This window comes from Theobroma umbraticum, unplaced genomic scaffold (assembly GCF_002168275.2).
Source record: "Theobroma umbraticum cultivar Fairchild unplaced genomic scaffold, ASM216827v3 scaffold_86.0, whole genome shotgun sequence".
Taxonomy (NCBI): Eukaryota; Viridiplantae; Streptophyta; class Magnoliopsida; order Malvales; family Malvaceae; genus Theobroma; species Theobroma umbraticum.
In genome coordinates this window covers 2,957,195-2,974,941 of record NW_018397263.1, presented here as the reverse complement: position 1 = coordinate 2,974,941, position 17,747 = coordinate 2,957,195, and the positions used below count along the sequence as shown (strand labels likewise).

Genomic DNA, 17,747 nt, shown 5'->3' with positions numbered 1-17,747 from the left:
GGCTAGCATTCATCTTCTTAGAGCAATTTTTATTTGATGGATTTAGAATCTAGCGACAAAAATATCAAACCATAGTTACTCTATTTGGAGTTTCTTTTTCTTTTTAATAAAACAGCTACAAAACAGTTTCCTAATTATAAGCAATTAGATTCAATTTCCTAAATTCACGACTAGATAAAATATATAAGGGAACGTTGCAAAAATAAGATCTCACATTTCTGTGAGGAGAGGTTAGGAGTAATTCAATTACATCCTCTCAACTTTCTTCTAAACTGAAATTGCTTAAAGCAACAACCTCAAACCTAGGTCTTTTTAGATGCATTTGCCAAATATGGCATTGCAAATGTACCTAAATCTTGTACTTATATAGTTACCTTTAACGCTTCAACGCTGACAAAAATTTAGCAAAGACACAATCAAAGGGTGCTTTTGCCAAAGCAAACCATGGCATCGCCTTCCAAGGCTTTCTCTGCAACAACATTGTTGCTTTTGGCTGTTATTATAATGTTATTATTGCCTGAATGCCATGCAGACCATCCTGTCAAAAAGACAAGCTCGATTCACCATGTCGTGAGAAGGGTTGGCAATTCTGTAGTTTCTCTTAAGCATAAGGGACGACCACCATTCAAGCCTGGCCCATGGAAGCAGGGTCATGCCACCTTCTACGAGGGTGGCTCAGGGACATTTGGTATGAACTATGGTTACCTTAACGAAGCTTTGACATTCCTGAAAGCCGTCAAACCTTCCCACACTTGGTTTTAACGGGTGATTAATCTCTTGTTAATCCTAAGATTATATCTAAAAAAAACAAAAGCTTACAAGGAAAACTAAGATATATATTTATTTAATCGGTGAGAAGTTATAAGTCCAGGATTCAATTCCATTCTTGGCTCAAAGACATATTCATGGAGAAATTATATAACTAGTCGTCGTTCCGTTCCTATGTTGAATGTAGGGGGAGCTTGTGGCTATGATGATGTAGTGAAAATGGGGTACGGCCTAAACACGGCGGCATTGAGCGCAGCTTTGTTCAACAACGGGCAGAAATGCGGCGCTTGCTTTGAGATCAAATGTGTAGATTCCCCTGTATGGTGCAAACCAGGGCAGCCTTCTTTGATCGTGACCGCCACAGACAGTTGTCCACCTAATTACGATCTTCCCAACGACAATGGAGGATGGTGCAACCCACCCCGCGAGCATTTCGACTTAGCCAAGCCTGCTTTCGGTCAAATTGCTGAGTATCAAGGTGGCGTTGTCCCTGTCCAATACCGCAGGTTTGCTTCCATTTTTTTTTTATTTTCTTTCGCGCACTCTCAAGTCTGAGTCTATGATTGAAGTACACAGTTGAGAATAAAAATAAAATTTATATAATTTTCTATTTAATAAGTTATATTATTAGATATTCGATTTTAATATTTTAAAATCAAATCATATTCCACAACTGACGTATAACTTAACATTAAAAACATAATTTATGAAAAAATATCATAAAAAAATTATCAAATTATAATCAAAAGATTACATCCGAAAGAAACATGATCAGAATTCTTAAAAAGTTAAAATTGAATTATATTGCAGGGTACCATGCAAAAAGCAAGGAGGTATTCGTTTCACAATAACAGGCAACCCTTACTTCAACCTGGTGTCGGTATGGAACGTGGGAGGAGCCGGGGATGTTGTAAGCGTGCATGTACTGAAGGGTGATAACAAGCAGAAATGGATACCATTGAAGAGAAACTGGGGTCAGAAATGGCAGATCGACGCCAAGTTAGTCGGGAAAGAACTTTCCTTCCGAGTTAGAACAAGCGATGGGAAAACTTCAACCTCATGGCATGTCGCTCCCAAGAACTGGCAATTTGATCAGACTTTTGTGGGTAGTAAAAACTTCCGAGGATTGCCTTGAAACCTAGGATTTTTATATCAAAAGTAACTAGTAATACTGCTGAAACCAAAAGCTGTATGTCAACTCACAGATATATATACATGGAAACGATCCCAGTTGGGATGATTTAGTATCATCATCAAGTACTTGAGTCCAAATTCAGTGGATGATTCTACGATAGACGATGTAAAAATTTTCCTTGGTAGTATTGATTCAAAATTTTTAATCGATGACTGATGTACATGCATTACAGAGAGTCGAGGCAAATAATACAACCTACAGAAACACAAAAAGAAATATGCTTCTCCTTAAAGCATGAAAGAAGCTCATCTTGAAAATTATACCCTTATAAATAAAGAAAAAATATATATATTTTTCATCTTGGAGACATGCTTTTTTTTTTAATAATTAAAAAAAATTGAACTATATTCTTTAAACAAAGAGATCATGTATTAATCAATGAGTTAAATACTCGGATGCATGCATATCAGTTTATTTCTTTTGTTTCTTCCTTTTTCGTTTTTCTGTTTTGCTCTCTGTTCTTGCTTCTAGACGTTTTGACTGCTGTGAACGAATCTCTAACAACTTCGACTTTGCATCTCGGAAGAGAGCATCAGATCTTGAAGCCATCAATTGCTGAAATCAAGGGAGACGTGAAAAGTGAAAATTATGTTTTAGCTTAATCTATTATAAATTTGATTGACAAGATTCAAAAAGCCATTACAAACCTTTAGATGATCCATTGCTGCAAGATTAAAACCGATAGTATCTTTGCATTCCTGGGAAATTCAAAGGTTATGTCAATGAAATAAATTATAAATCTCCCATATTTAAAATATGTTTACAGAATATGTTAGTGAATATGTTACACTTAAAATCAATAATAAGAGATCATTGAGGAATACTACTTGCAGAACAGAATGTTTTTGTTCCAAGGGAATGTGTCGGATTCAAAGCTGGGGGTCAGGAAGGGGGGTTATTCAATGGGGTAAATCATTGTGTCCGCTACGACCAATAAAAATAAAGTCTCTACTCAATCAATGAATTCAAATGTCAGTTGAATGCAGGACCCTCGTGCGACCATATTTATGCAAAGCTTCATTTCAGATATAGGATATTCACCTAATGAATCTACAGAGAATGCATAAAACTGCCTCAGCAAAGGAAGTTGTACTATCTCATTCTAAAAATTGTACAGATGCTTTTTAGCTTGAAAAATAGTATGCATTAATCCAAAATACATATTTACCTTGACGCTCGCATAAAGAATCTCCTTGAGAACAGTCAATACTGGTCTGGCTGATGGGGTACTAATTAACTGACTATGATGCATCCGCAACAACATTGTAACAATCCTGCAAACCAGCTCAACCTGTGCAAACAGCATATATTTTAATAACAACATAAGTACTATAATTCAAGTGCTCAAATGCCTTTCCTGGCATCAACAGTTTAGATACCAAAACCTTAAATTAAATTCTCCATAGTAGGTGTGTGTGTATGTGTGTGTTGAGAGAGACAGAGAGAGAGAATCCACGGTGTGCATGCCATATGTTCTATATACTAACAAATCCAAGCATGAGCAAATGTAAAAGCACAGATAGGCCACCTTGTCAGGATTTGAAGTCCAGTCCTTTGAATAAGAGAGCAGCTTGAGAGCATCTGAGAATGGCAAGGCCTGGGCAGAAAACCACCTTCAGTCAGCTATTAAATTCAACTAAGAAGCAAGGAAAAAAAAAATGACATGCTCCTATTCCTATTCACAGCCATAGAGCATCATCCGGTAGAACCCAGAAGAGAAAAGTTCAATTTAACTACTAGAGACATAAAGATAGTCCATACTGAATATATGGCAGTTTTTTTCTTTTGACAAAATGAATTGCTAACATGGCTATTAACAAGTATGAAATGTGGGAAAAAACCTTTCTTCAAAGTGGCAAACATTTCAGAAAATGAGTGGTCTTTTGTCCTATTATTAGGTAAACAATTAACAAAACAAGTAAAAAATATGGACTACAATCTGAAGGAATTAGTCACAATCAGGTAGAATGCAAAGAACAAATTTGACTTGTCAATAAAAAGGGGTTAATCCAGAAGTTTGCTTATGAGAATTAATCCTCATCAACAAGAAATGGCAGAGACCAGTCTTTGGGTGTCTGTTTCCACTCATGCAGTTGTATACAAGGGTAAAACACAATATAATCTTTTCCATAACGCTGTACTAGAACTAGAGAATATCACATGCACAATGCTTAGTACCAGTAAAGTCTGCTCCAGATCATTAGCATTAATATTTGAGAGAGCTCGGAGGACATAATCCAATGGGGATAGCCCCAGCATAATCATATTTGGTTCAAAATCAGCTACTTTTCCCCTGGTTTTCTCCTCCTGAAATAAAGTAGGTAAACATATTAATTTCAGCACAAATATTGACAAACTATCCCTTTCCACCAAGCATTTTATCCTGCTTTTCAACCTTATAACTCTTAACTACTATTATCAAGCACGATCATCATCTTCTCTGCAGATAGACTCAATATTGGTAATTAAATCTTTCTATAAGCCAAAAGCATAACTTTTTCAAGTTGGTGGACACAGAATATGAACTTAAGACTTCCCTTTGAAGGTGACTTGCAGCTAACATTAGGCTATTACCTAAGCCAAAACAAGGTAAACCATTTCAAAGAAGAGATAACTACTAGCTTTAGCAAAATTGGGAGAATCTGGGAGAATCTGCAGAGGACACAATAATCATCCTTAACATCACCAAGTTAACCAGAAGCATTGGTTTTAAAATGACCAAAAGCATCATGGCCAAGAATGGTCTCCAGCTCCATATAATCAACTTGTTCTAGCATAAGTTGTGTTCCCAAGGGAAACAATAAGACTATTTAAATTAAAAATAAAAATAAAAATCAAATTTAACCCCCTGCCCTTCAACAAATTTCTTTTCTTTTCCCCTTCCTCCCAAGTGGAGGAGAAAATAATGTAAAAAGCATCAAGCAATGAGGGTCACATACATAATCGGCATTCAAAGATAGATCCCACCTCTTTTCCACATTTAACAGCTCTTCAAAGCCATGAAAACATCACTAGAACAAATGGAACAAGAGAAGAATACCTCATGTTCAGCTATACGTTTCAATTCCACTTGTGCCACATCTAGTGCATCAATTATTGAATCAGTGGCTGTCAGGGTTTCCTGAGTTTTCTTCCCTGCTAATGCAACAGCTCCCTCCTCTGGGAGTTCTTCCTTAGGTGCATATCTGTTTTCAAATGCATTATCAATGTCAGCCTCAAACATTTCCTCCAATCGTTTCTCTTTTTCTTCCTGCATATTCAAGCAGTGGCAAACATGAAAACAAAATCCAACTACCAAGGTAAACAAGAATCTTAAATGCATTAAGGAGAACTAGCTTAACTATGGCATTCTCTTCCCTGAGCCAAGAACTTTACTTTCAGTAAATAGCAGAAACATTGAAATACCTCGATAAAAAATGGCTCCTCAGTACGATCCCAACGGCGTATGGACCGGTCATGGGATCCTGTAACAACAAAATCACCACGGCTGCTGATTGCAAGGCACCAAACATCCGCAAGATGTCCCTCAAGAGTTAAAAGCAACTCAAACTTATCAGCATCCCAATACTTTACAAGGCGATCTTTCCCAGCACTAAACATGTAATGTGTACTACGGACAAATTGTACTGCCATAACACTGTGACAAAATATCTCATCAGAATTGGCAATTAAAATTTTTCACCAAAAACACATAGACTATAAGGATTAAGATGCCTTTTACATTGCATAATAATTTACAATCATACAGCACCTGTCAGCATGAGCAAAGATAGATTTATGGCAGTCACCAAAATCCAAACCCCAAATCTTCAAATTTTTGTCTGCGGATCCAGTTACAATCAATTCTCCATCTGATGAAATGTCCATACACAAGACAGGAAGTCTGTGACCGTATAAGGAAAGGAAAAATTTGAGTGAGTCCATAAAAAAAACCTGCAGCGAAAGGGAAAAGAAAAGCATTATGATCGTGACAGGGTCATAGTAATCCAAATCAAGTTAACTTCAGATCCCTAAATTACAACGAGATTAGAAAACATTATACATGCTATAATCAAATTAAGTAATAAAGACTGCTTTTCATTTGCTGAAGTTTCTTCTTTTTTTTTTAAGTAGAAGCTTCTATCACAGCATGTTCAAGGAGAAATGAAAACCAACATGAAATGATTAAATCATTTTATAAATAAATAGATTCAATTAGCGCATGTCAATTAATCTTCATAAGACATGCTAGTGGCGGTGGCATAGGGATGCAAGTACATTGAGTTCTTTACTGTAAGCACACCCATACCAATCAAGGCAGTCGGATAAAGATGCAGAACAAAAGTGAAAAGAGGGAAAAAGCAATTGCATATATGAACCTTGAGTTTTATTAAGTTGAGCAGGAAAATTCATCATGCTTCCATTTACAAATTATAGAAAACCATAATAGAAGAAAATCACCAAGCCAAACAACAGAGGACGAAGTGAAATTCAAAGCAGAGAAGGATGTCAATCATTCCTACCTTCACAGTGCAATCCAACAATGCAGCAGCAACGTATTTAGCATCTGGGCTTACAGCAACCACTAGTACATCATCATTCATTTTCATAGTCCTTACATTTGATACAGTGAAGCATTTAGAATCCTGAAAATCAAGAAGACCAATCTAGCATCATTCGACATGACAAGACATTTTTAAAATAGGATAAGTTATATGTTCCCAACATAATGTAGATGGCAAACCTAAACTAGGCTAAGTGTTGGAGCAAAATCAACAGTTTGCTATTCAGAAAATTTAAAGAGGTGATGAAGGTATGACGAACACACTTGACCAGGTTTTTGCGTGAGTTGGTATTCCCAGAACTTTACATCATGATCTGCACTTCCAGTAACAAAACCATTTTCATTTGGAATGGCAGCGATTGACCGTACTGAGCCACCATGAGCTTCGACACCTTCACTGCAAGTGCCACTACCAACATCTATAATTTCAATTTTTCCATCTTTAGTTCCAACTATTGCATACTTATTATGAGGTACAATTAAACCACACAATCCATAACCAGAATCAATGGTTCGAAGGCAAGAACCAGTACTTGGATTCCAAATCTTAACAGCATTGTGACTAGTTGACATCAAAAGACTATTGTCTGAACTAAGTGTGATGCTTCTGACATCAGAACGGTGTCCTTGAAGCTCAATAGCAAGTGTTTTTGTACTTGCACCGCTTTCAATTGAATAAAACTCCAATAAGTTATTATTCAAAGACAACGCTAAACTAGCTAGTGATTTCTTTGGAGTAATCGGACAGAAAGAAATGGAACAGATCTTTTTGCTGGCTCGAACAGTTTGAAGGAGCTTAAAAACATCAGGAACTGTAACAACCGGGAAACTCCCCGCTTCTTCAGTACCATGATTTGCTTCCACATTTTCAGTTGCTTCAGCTACCACTTTTGTAGATTTCTTCTCTTTCTTTCTATTAATTCTACGTTTTGCTTTGCACTTCGACTCAGCTTCATCCAGAACACGAAATATTTCAACTGTTTTTCCAGCTACTTGACAAGCAAGCAAATTTCCTGACTTATTAAATCTCACTGTTGCAACCCTATCCTTACTTTGTCGCTGAATTTCACCAAACTGCTTTAGAACTTCCCACTTGTTTTCAGTAGACAACTCTCCACTCTTCTCATTTTCAGCCCCACTTACATTCAGCATAGACTCTCCATTCATCGAATCATGCTTGACAGCATAAAATCTAAGTTCAAGATCTGCCGACCCAGTGACCAAGTATCTTTCCTCTGGGTCAACATCGATAGACCAAATTTCACTATGATGGCCACTAACTATTTGCATACAATGCTGAGTTTCAAGATCCCACACTCTCAAAAACTTATCCTTGGAAGAGCTAACAAGTTTTTTACCAGAATCAAGAAAAACAAGGTCTGTGACCTACAAGAAGTAAAAGCCAATAATATTACATGTACAAATTACAAATACCACCATAATTTGTTAACTTTAATAGAAAATATACAAATGACTAACCTGGTCACGATGTCCTCGAAGGCGAAAAAGACCAGTCTCACCAACCACATCCCACAATATAACATCATTATCTTTGCTTCCAGAAGCAAGCAGAGATCCAACCTTATTGTACCTTAAAGCAGTCACCGCCCCTTTATGTCCATTCAATGTGGTCTCACAACTTCCTTTATCACCATCCCAAATTCTTATACTACCATCTGCATAACCACTTGCTACCTGCATTTTAGACTCATTTTCATCACTTCATACATATTTTACTAAAATCATAAAAAATTCACCATCCTAAAACAACAAAAAAAAAAAACCACTTAAGACTCTGTTTGGTCGTTACTTTAACAGTTTATTAGAAAGTTCCTAATCTATCAATGCCAAATTAAAATTATGCAAAACATTATTATTTTGTTACCAAATGAAAGTTTCAGTTTTTTTTTTTTTGGGAAAAAGTAAAAATAAAACCGAGCGTACATTTAAAAAAATGAGACTGAATTTTTACCAGAGAAGAAGGGGAGGAGGCGACATAGGTGACAGCGAGACAGGGGCCGCGAGAGGAAGGAGAAGCAGTTAGGGTTTTAGTGCAGACGCCTTGGCGCACGTGCCATACACCGAGCTTCTCGAGAGCCGGAGCGAGTAGGTGCTTGCCTGAGCTGTCGTATGTGATGTTAGATTCAACGGATACGATAACGCCGAATTCAGCCGCCGGCTCGTACCTTAGGTACGCTTTCACCATGCCTGCTGCTGCTTAGTTGCTGCTATGGCGGTTGGTTTTTTTCAGCTCTTGGGGTTTACCGTTTTCAAGGGTTGAAGCCCAAAGGTCTGCCTTCCAAATTTTTGCTATTTTCATTTTCTTTTTAGATTCTGATTTCTAAGTGGGCTTTGAAGCCCAACCAAATAAAAAAATTATCCCATTAATTTCGGGCTTTGATTTGAAGCCCAACCCAGTAGTTTCCATTTTCGGGTTGCAAATTCTTGCTTATTTAAGAAGCTTTTTAGACTGCAAAGTTCAGAATACTTGGACAAGAAAGAAAGGAAGGAGAGAATGAGGATAAATAAAGAAAAGGTGAAGTGGTAAGAGCAAAATTTGCTGGCCACTTTCATACCTTAATTTATTAATTTGAACTTGATCATATTCTTCCTTAACTTTATAACATGACTAATTAATCTTATCAAGGTCATTATCCTCGTCCACATAAGCATATCTTTATAGTTTTATTCTTTTGGTTTCTAAATGGATGGACAAATGGAACACGATGATCATGCAGCCTAGTCGAAGTTCCAAAACATATTGGATTATCATATCTTCTTATCAATCTTCTCCAACATGCACCAAAGAATATCGCCACGCAACTCCACCATAGATGAAGGAAGTAAGATTTGGATTAATTTAGGTCATGGAAAGTGACTGACCAATCTTTTAATCACCAATCAATAACTTATAATACCGAATAAAGTTGGGAGAATTTTTTTTTTATTCTATTTTTAATTATACAAAAAAAAATTGTACAAGATATATAAAGCTTGACAATATTTACCATTATCTTTGCTCTCTTTTATAATCACAAACTATTAATGACATAATTAACCAAAAAAAAAAAGTTGAATGGGTTTCAATTCCTCTTCTCAAATTAAAAAAATAGTATTATTATATAATTAACGCATTATTTGTACGACTGACCACTTGCCCTTCATTCACAAAAGTTATTTCTTCTAATTATATCTGGATTATTCAATAAAAAATGTATAGTTAAGGCATGCATCTATATATTTAAATTTGATACGTATTGGGTTATATAGTACCAACCAAGCACGATTGATCAAAGCACTATAGATTAATTAGCTTTGTTGGATGATATAGAGTACATCATCATGGAAAATATAACCTCTGCTAGCTTTTAGTTATTTCAACAAATTAATGCTTTGTAGCGTTCTCTCTTTCTTTCTTTTTCTTTTACAACACATTTTTGGTGTGGTCCATTGATCTGTGCTTGTCATTCTTCGACTTACTTTAACATTTGTTTGGAACTACAACTCAAGTCTCAAGATTAAATTAGCTGTTAAAACCAGAAGCCGAGACTCCATCCAACAGGAGTCTAATTTCCAATAAAGATAGGAAAATAGCTAACCATCCCTTCAGCCAAGCCAGGGCCTGCATATAACATTGAGCGCTACATGTCATCCAAATAGGCAATTCCCAACACAAACACCCAAGTGGGAATAATCCGACATTGCGCCAAAAGGGCTTCCTTAGAAAGAGCTTCTTCCCTTAACGTAACCATTAAAGAAATAAATCACTTAACCTCAACACAATTAGCACAAGACATTAATAACCAAAGCTCGACGCTAAAAACACATAACAGAAGCCGTATAAACTCCCTCAGCTCAGTTTACAACAACCATGTCACTACCTTAACACCCTTTCAATCGATAGACAGCATAGCCACACTTTACTCCGATTAATCTAATTACTACTCTATTTTGTTAACCAGTAGCAAAAAGAAAAGACTGGAAGGTCAGAAGCCAGGAAACACCCTATTGCCAAGGAGCACAAGTCAACCCAAACAGCTAGCAAGGAAAAAATGTAGAAGCCAAAGAGAAGGTGCTTTTGTTGAGGGCTAATGAAACCAGCACCCCTAACGGAAAGCATAAACCAGTCATGAAAGGAGCATCAGCATACCTTATGTTCTTGAACCTTTGACTTTGCAAAACCCAATAGGCCGCACCCTAGCTAAAGGCTATACCAAACGACCATAATCCAGCTTAATTTGTGGCTTAAAAGAAACACAACAGGGGAGGCAAGCATACCAAGTAAACTATGAAGCATAATATTCTAAAAATTACCATAAAATACCGCATTCAAATAACCCTAGCTTAAACCATGGAGTCAGCATTGGTATTAGCTTCCCTGTTGACACAAGCCACTTGTCACTTCTTCACCTTTAGTTTAGGGGTTCCTAGTTGGTTGTTAGCATTTAGAGACCATGGGATTTTTGTCGGATTATTGCACCAAGTCACGGTATTGAATGAATCACTCTTCAACATTGAAGCATGGGAGGTGTGCCGAATAGAATCCAAAAAAATAATACTTACTTTTTTAACGGCAAGAAATTTAACATAATTAAAAAATATTGATAAATTTAAAAACGTATTTAAAATTCTTCCGTTTTATCATAACAATTAAATTCCGTCAATCTCTATCAGACTAATTAAATTTTTCCAAAACTGGCTCATATATACACATTGAATTTTACCCATCTAATTAGAGGTCTACTCTAAACCAAGTCTGTTCTTTCGCTTTTAGGGGCAGCCTTAATCTCCACTTGGTGAGATGATGAAATAAAATTATCCACAGATGATACCTAGTCTGACTATTTCGCCTTACACCACCATTCTAACTTAATGTGGACAAAATAATATCATGTGGTCCTGAAAAACCAAATTGACCACACAATCACAAAGAACAGCATCCTAACATCTATTAGTCGATAGAGTGTTTTGCCAGTGTCTTGGTTCCAAAAACAATTGACAGCTCAGCTCGATTGGAACCCAACAGCCCTCTTTCACAAGCTGCTTTTTCATTGCAATTTTTTCTTTTAAGTTGTTGCTAACAAAACATCTCCACTTTTGGTGTGTGTGTGTGTGTGTGTGGCGGAGTTGGGGGGGGCAACACCTCCCCATGTGCGTTGCTAAACAGGACTTGAGGAGTAAGTTTTGGCATAGTTACAAAACGAGCTTATCGAGAATATGCACCGAGAGAACTTTTCCGTATAAGCTTGTCGGGATCGTTCATGTTTAGGTAGGTCTTAAGAGTGTGAGCCAATCATTCCATTGTTGAATTTCTGAGTTAAAGGTCTGCCTTTTAAAGCGGATATGCCAAGTCCAATTATTCCCGTTCCAAGAACCAAAGGATGAGATAAAATTAGCTTTGAGGACGACACCCTCGATCCATTTTGCCATAATAGTCATTTTCTCGTTGCCTGGAAGAAAGAAGAACCCTGTAGAGCATTGAGCAAAGCATTCGTTCGAGGAGGATAGAGGGAGGGAGGGTGATCTTTTTCCATACTTAAATGATTTCTATTCTCGACTAAGGATGATAATCTTTGGATATTCCGCCCTTATTTTGCCATAATAGGTTCGATTCCAAATCGCCATAGCCATTTGATTAAAATGCTTAGAAATAGCCATAATGGTAGGAAGCCTTCCCCTTCACCTTGCAGGTCCGAAGTTGACGGTTGAGTCATGGCATGTCCCATTGGTGACTTGGGTGTGTGCCCCACAGCATATTGCATGTTTGGGTTTAACTTAGAGGGGAAGGCTGAGAACTCTTGGGATCAATAATTCTCGGTACAATTGCTCGGGTGAGATAGGATCTAGATCTTTAAATCAAAAGATATACTCGGGTTATTTTAAGTTACAAGTCATTTCAAATTGGATTTATTTTAAACAAAGTCATTTGCGTTTGAATAATTTTAAATTTAAATTATTGACATTTTAAAACCAAATTGAAAGAATTTGTCAGAGGTATTTTTTTTTTCAACAAGATAAATAGGCTCGATTGCTGGCTTATATATAAAAATTTATAGGTCAGACACTCCATGACGCATGGGCAGGCATCATATCAGCTTTGAAGTCAGTATGATATATCGAGTGATTATTGGTGATTCGAAAAAGCACTGAGCCATGCATCACGAGGTGAGGCCTCCATTGCCATGGTTATCATCATTTATGTTCAGTGATGATAACTGTAAAGACTCCAATACCATAGGTAGGCCACATCCATTAATGGCTTCTTGCTTTTCCTCTCTGTTCAATTGTTCACCACCTTTCCAAGGATAAAACTTCCATCAAGGTGAATTATTTTCCCTTATAACTTGTATATATCGTTTTCTTTACTGTAGGAAGAAAAATAAGAGTCTATCCAATGTTTAGTTCGGTAATATTAAAAGCATTTAACTTTAAATTACTATCGAAATACAGTTTTACAACCTAATCTTGCAGTATCAAGCTTATTAAATCGAATATTATAAGTAGATTTCAAGTGTGAATAACTGAGTGATGTGATTTATATTAATATCCTATGTTGGCCTAGGATTACATGGTGGAGCCATTAATTTGATTGGCTTGCTGTACGATTCTATTCGATTAAAAGAAGAATATTTTATATTATTGGTTATCATGTGACTAAGAGAGAGAAAAACCTTACGATACGTAGTATTTTCTAGTGTGCAACAACATGACATAAAGTACAAAACCACCTTCATGTACAAAGTTAAGCTTCCATATGGAACATTGGAATACGTTATACGTGAAAAACTGACAAAGAAAATGCTCCTTCTTTCATCTAGGCTGCTAGGAAGTAGAAAGATCGAAAAGAAGTCATGTATAAAGCCTTAAATAATTGTGTGTATATATAAAATATATATCATATAACTTGAAGGAAAAAAAGCACATAATATCTTCACTAACAATAATATAATTAAGATCAACACCTGAAATAATTCAATTGATATGTTCATTTATTTTCACAATAATAATTGACATTAATCTCGAATATGTAATCGAAATAAAACACAATATAAGTACTAAGTAAGCTTATATATCTCAAATTTTTACTTTAATGCTCACTCTTGAATCCAAAAAGTATTAAGTCAATTAACCCTTCCCCATGATGGCATAGATAACAGGCTATAGTTTTGGATTGTGCCTAATTCATAATTTTTCTACTAGTGATAGACAAAGAAAGTACATAATAATAAAAAAAAACAGCTAAGGGAAAATTTTGGGCTGTGTATGTAGGCCATTGACAATGAAATTTGATACGATATTTTCACAAGGTGAGCTCATATTGCTAGGTAGACAAACCACTACGTATCAGATGAATAGATATTTCACAAAGGAAAAAATAATAATAAATACAGATAGTTGCAATTTAAAACATATTTCATATTAAGAGGTAGACAAGAAAGAGAATTATTAAACGAACTATTAATGTCAACAATGGAAATGGTCGGTCACCGGCGTGAAACAAGAGGGTCACCCAAGTTGGCAATGGAGTAATTGGAAAATAGTTCGAAAATGACAAGATATGCTCACTTATTAATTAAGGTAGTAATTGATTGACCGACTTCTTTTCTTTTTTGTTTTCATCAAAATCATATAGTAATTCATAATAATCATAAGGTGATTCATAGCAGTGAATGCTGGATCTGAGAGGAGGTTTAGGCCCCATTAGCATTATTTCGATATAGTCTCACCTGTCTTAATCACCGGCTACCGACCCAATTTTTACAATTTCTCAATTCCGCCATGTGCTTTTGCCACATTATTTTTCAACTTGAAGGCAACATCATCCAAAAGGCCTAATCTCTTTGGTAGGTACCAATTCTTCAACTAAGTTCTGAGGCTTCCAGGAAAGCTAAAATGTAATCGATTTCCATTCCAACTTTTTTAAGGATGGTCAATGCAACGGCCAATTAGGAACCTTGACAAGTAAAAGGGTTGGTCACCTATTAAAAATTATAAACTAAGCATCATCTGAATATTTGGCTTAGGCTTAATATATATTTCATGTTCAAAGAATCGTGTTTAAATTTCTCCTCCTTTAAATAAAAAATATAATATAATATTAATTTAAATTTAATTTAAAAATATATATAATATAATATAAAAAATCATTTTATACTCACATAATATTGATATGATAGTAAGTAGAGGATGAAAAATGTAATAATTATGTCATCCTGTTATATTTGTATTCATTATAATATTTTAATTTATCACGTTAACGTCATATAACATAAAACGACAAGTGACATTTTAATTAATAATAATTTAATAATTTTTAATTATAAGAATTTATTTAATTAAAAATATAAAAATATAAAAATTTAATTAAATATTTTTAAATACTTCATACACTTTTTTAGATTTTATACTTGTTTTAAAACTTAGAAAGTAATCTTGAAATTAGAAGGTCATTATAAGCATAAATTACAAAGTTTTGATAAAGGCCAAAACAGAAAAAGCACCCCAAAAGAAAATATGATAGAAAGGTAAAAAAGTTGGTACGGTCGGCATATACTGGGTAAGTATATTTTCTACTTAAAAAAGACATTATCTCTGAGAGCATAAAGATGATTCTGAAATGGACATGAGATATGCTACGATGGGGGCAAACATTTTCTTCAGGAAATATATGTTTTGCATGGATTGCATCGATGAATTAAAAGAAGCAATGTCACGTGCACTAGCCATAGACACACATATAGTGAGTGCCCTTTCACCTTTTATCATATCTGTCCCGAGCATCCACCTTTTTCTTTCTCCACAGCTTAATTCTTGTTCACTACTTTAGAATATGCCCAAACATATATGTAACACGAATTAAATTAAACCTACGTGTTCATTATGTCTGCTCTTTCTTCTTTTTCTTCCTCCACTTCCTTCTTGTTTTTCAGTGAAAATTTGACTCAATATTTAAGAAGATTTCATTGTATTCTTACTTTACCTTTTGATAATATATAAAAATTTTGGGAAGAATTATATTGTTTCCACATTCATTTTTTTTATTTGGTTCAGTTTTTTCACTTAATTTAATTTATTTTATTCTTTTTCATTTTTATAAAATTATTTCATTTTATTTATTTCTCTGGTTTTAAAATTTGTATTTTGTTTAATGAAGTTGAATTTTTTTAATTAATTAAAAATAAATTAAAAGATTAGCAAACCGTTTTGTTACAACTTTTTGAGTTTTAACTTTTCTTTACAACACTTTTCAAACAACTCCACTGAGATAACATTTTTGTACAATTAATCATTTCTCCTTTAAACTGAATTAAATTTTAAGGTACAAAAAGTCTTGAATATTCTCTTTATACCAAAATTAGTCCACTTGCAACTTATAGATCATATTTCCTTAAAAGTTGCATTTTGATGTCTTTAAATTAGGCTTGTAATTGAATTTTCTTGCAACTTACTCTTTTTCCTCTCTTTTCTTCCTTGCTTATCATTTTAAAAAAAGAAAAAAGAAACAGAAGAAGAGGATTTTGTTTGAGTAAGAGTGAAAAAAGCAATATGATTTTATGTATGGTGTTTTTTTTTTTTACTGTTTTCCAACAGTAATACCCACTGCCTCAAAAGACAAGTACCAAATCCACTAGAAAACTTTACTCCTAGTTGTCATTAAATTTTTTAAGTACATAATTATTTAATTAATTATGATAAGTCAAGTTTTGGTCCTTAAAGTATACGATGAATGTTGACCAGTGAAACAAATTATCTGTTGAGCTTTCTTCAACCAAACCTTTCTATTATGGTCATTGGTTATTAATTTTACACTATAATATATCTCATGATAAAAATATTCTTCCAATGCAACTTACATGTTGAACAACGTTCAACTATTAGTTAAATAAAAAATAATAATTTTAAATTTTAAGAAGCTAATTATGGACAGCTAACTTAGCACCTTTTTCCCACTGGATTGTCTGGGAGAGGGAATCCAAAACAGCGTTCCTAATTTGGATTACATGAACCTTTCCACCTAATAATCCAATGCCAATTGTACTTTTCCCATTTCTAATTATAATTAGCAACAACCGCAGCCTCCCCTCTTCAATTTCTGTTTTAACGTAGTTAGTGTGCTTATCTAGTGTTAGATTTATATAAAGGGAAAGATTAAGAATTGTTATTGTCTAGACTAATGGTCATATTTAACAATATCATAAAATATATGTGGCATTATTAATTAATTTATTAATTTATTGTAAATAAAATAAATAAATATGTTTAACTAAATGGTCAAGATTATGAAATCTTTGTACTCCAGCAGTATTAATCATTCAGTAGTAATCCTAACCAGGTTCAACTGGATACATCTTATGACAGAATATCTAATATGACTGGGTTTTACAAAGCACATTCTTCTTTTAAGTATTCATTTGCATCAATTTAAGTATTGAAAATTGGAACAAGACAACCAGGAAAAAGGATTTGATAATCAGTGGCTAATCATACCCCTAGAACCCCATTAAAAAAATCACTAACCAATCAAAAACGTACTAAGTTTAATCCACCTTTGTTTAATTAAAGACTTGGTCTTAATCTTCCACAAAACACTCTTTACAATTCTTTTTACTTGCTGAAAGCAATAGTAATAAAAAGGTCTCATCATTAACGAATTTCCCACATTGGAAACCCATCATTAGAAAACGGAGGTCCCACCAAGCTTCCCCAAAATGCGAGAAAAGTTAGGATACAGTTTGGAGTAGGTTAATTACGCTCCCCTCATCATACGTCAGCCTAAAACGAGGAGTAGCTTTACGAAAGAAGACTTGTCAAGTGGATATTTTATTAAAGGTAAATGTATTAGAGCCACTTATTTTATTATAATTATTATTAATGTATTAATTTTAAAATTTTAATAATATTTATATTTATAAACATTCATTTGAGGAATCCCATACAAACCATGGCCCCGCCACCGTGTCACCATCAAGCGGCACCCACGACAAGTCAAACGCCCGCCGCTGTAAAACCCAATTCACACGTGAGCTACAGCCGATCCGCAAGCGACGTTTTCATCGCCTTCTAAATAAACTAAACCAATCTTCGTCTTAACTCTTAATTAATTTTACGCTTAAAATTAATTAGCCAATTATTACCATTAACTGTCAAAAATCAAAGGGCGAGTTGGGTAAAGTCGTCTTTTCAGTAACGGTCGCGATGCTTAGATTTTATTTTATTTCTATTTTTATATTTTGCATTTCG

At 34.7% G+C, this 17,747-nt stretch overlaps 2 protein-coding genes across 2 annotated transcripts; one reads left to right on the top strand and one right to left on the bottom strand.

Annotated features, from left to right (window-relative positions):
• Window positions 1–410: 410 nt before the first annotated feature.
• Window positions 411–2,235, top strand: LOC110420121 (expansin-A9-like). Its single transcript, XM_021433305.2, has 3 exons — window positions 411–688; window positions 956–1,274; window positions 1,579–2,235. Exons 1-3 carry the CDS (start codon window positions 445–447, stop codon window positions 1,901–1,903), a joined length of 888 nt encoding a protein of 295 aa, XP_021288980.1. The 5' UTR covers window positions 411–444; the 3' UTR covers window positions 1,904–2,235.
• LOC110420120 (transducin family protein / WD-40 repeat family protein) lies at window positions 2,070–8,814 on the bottom strand. The gene is made up of 12 exons (XM_021433304.2): window positions 8,479–8,814; window positions 7,986–8,201; window positions 6,771–7,892; window positions 6,466–6,588; window positions 5,715–5,896; window positions 5,369–5,600; window positions 5,004–5,213; window positions 4,142–4,270; window positions 3,492–3,560; window positions 3,132–3,254; window positions 2,611–2,661; window positions 2,070–2,518 (listed from the first exon to the last, which is right to left on the bottom strand). Exons 1-12 carry the CDS (start codon window positions 8,710–8,712, stop codon window positions 2,375–2,377), a joined length of 2,835 nt encoding a protein of 944 aa, XP_021288979.1. The 5' UTR covers window positions 8,713–8,814; the 3' UTR covers window positions 2,070–2,374.
• Window positions 8,815–17,747: the final 8,933 nt, after the last annotated feature.

Bases quoted from the DNA above. Each gene is read 5' to 3' on its own strand.
- LOC110420121 (XM_021433305.2), top strand. From the start codon at position 445: ATGGCATCGCCTTCCAAGGCTTTCTCTGCAACAACATTGTTGCTTTTG. The intron at 689-955 runs GTATGAACTATG...TGTTGAATGTAG, and splicing joins GGGTGGCTCAGGGACATTTG to GGGGAGCTTGTGGCTATGAT. The intron at 1,275-1,578 runs GTTTGCTTCCAT...ATTATATTGCAG, and splicing joins GTCCCTGTCCAATACCGCAG to GGTACCATGCAAAAAGCAAG.
- LOC110420120 (XM_021433304.2), bottom strand. From the start codon at position 8,712: ATGGTGAAAGCGTACCTAAGGTACGAGCCGGCGGCTGAATTCGGCGTT. The intron at 6,589-6,770 runs GTGTGTTCGTCA...CTTGATTTTCAG, and splicing joins TCACGCAAAAACCTGGTCAA to GATTCTAAATGCTTCACTGT. The intron at 3,255-3,491 runs GTGGCCTATCTG...CTGTTTGCACAG, and splicing joins GGACTTCAAATCCTGACAAG to GTTGAGCTGGTTTGCAGGAT.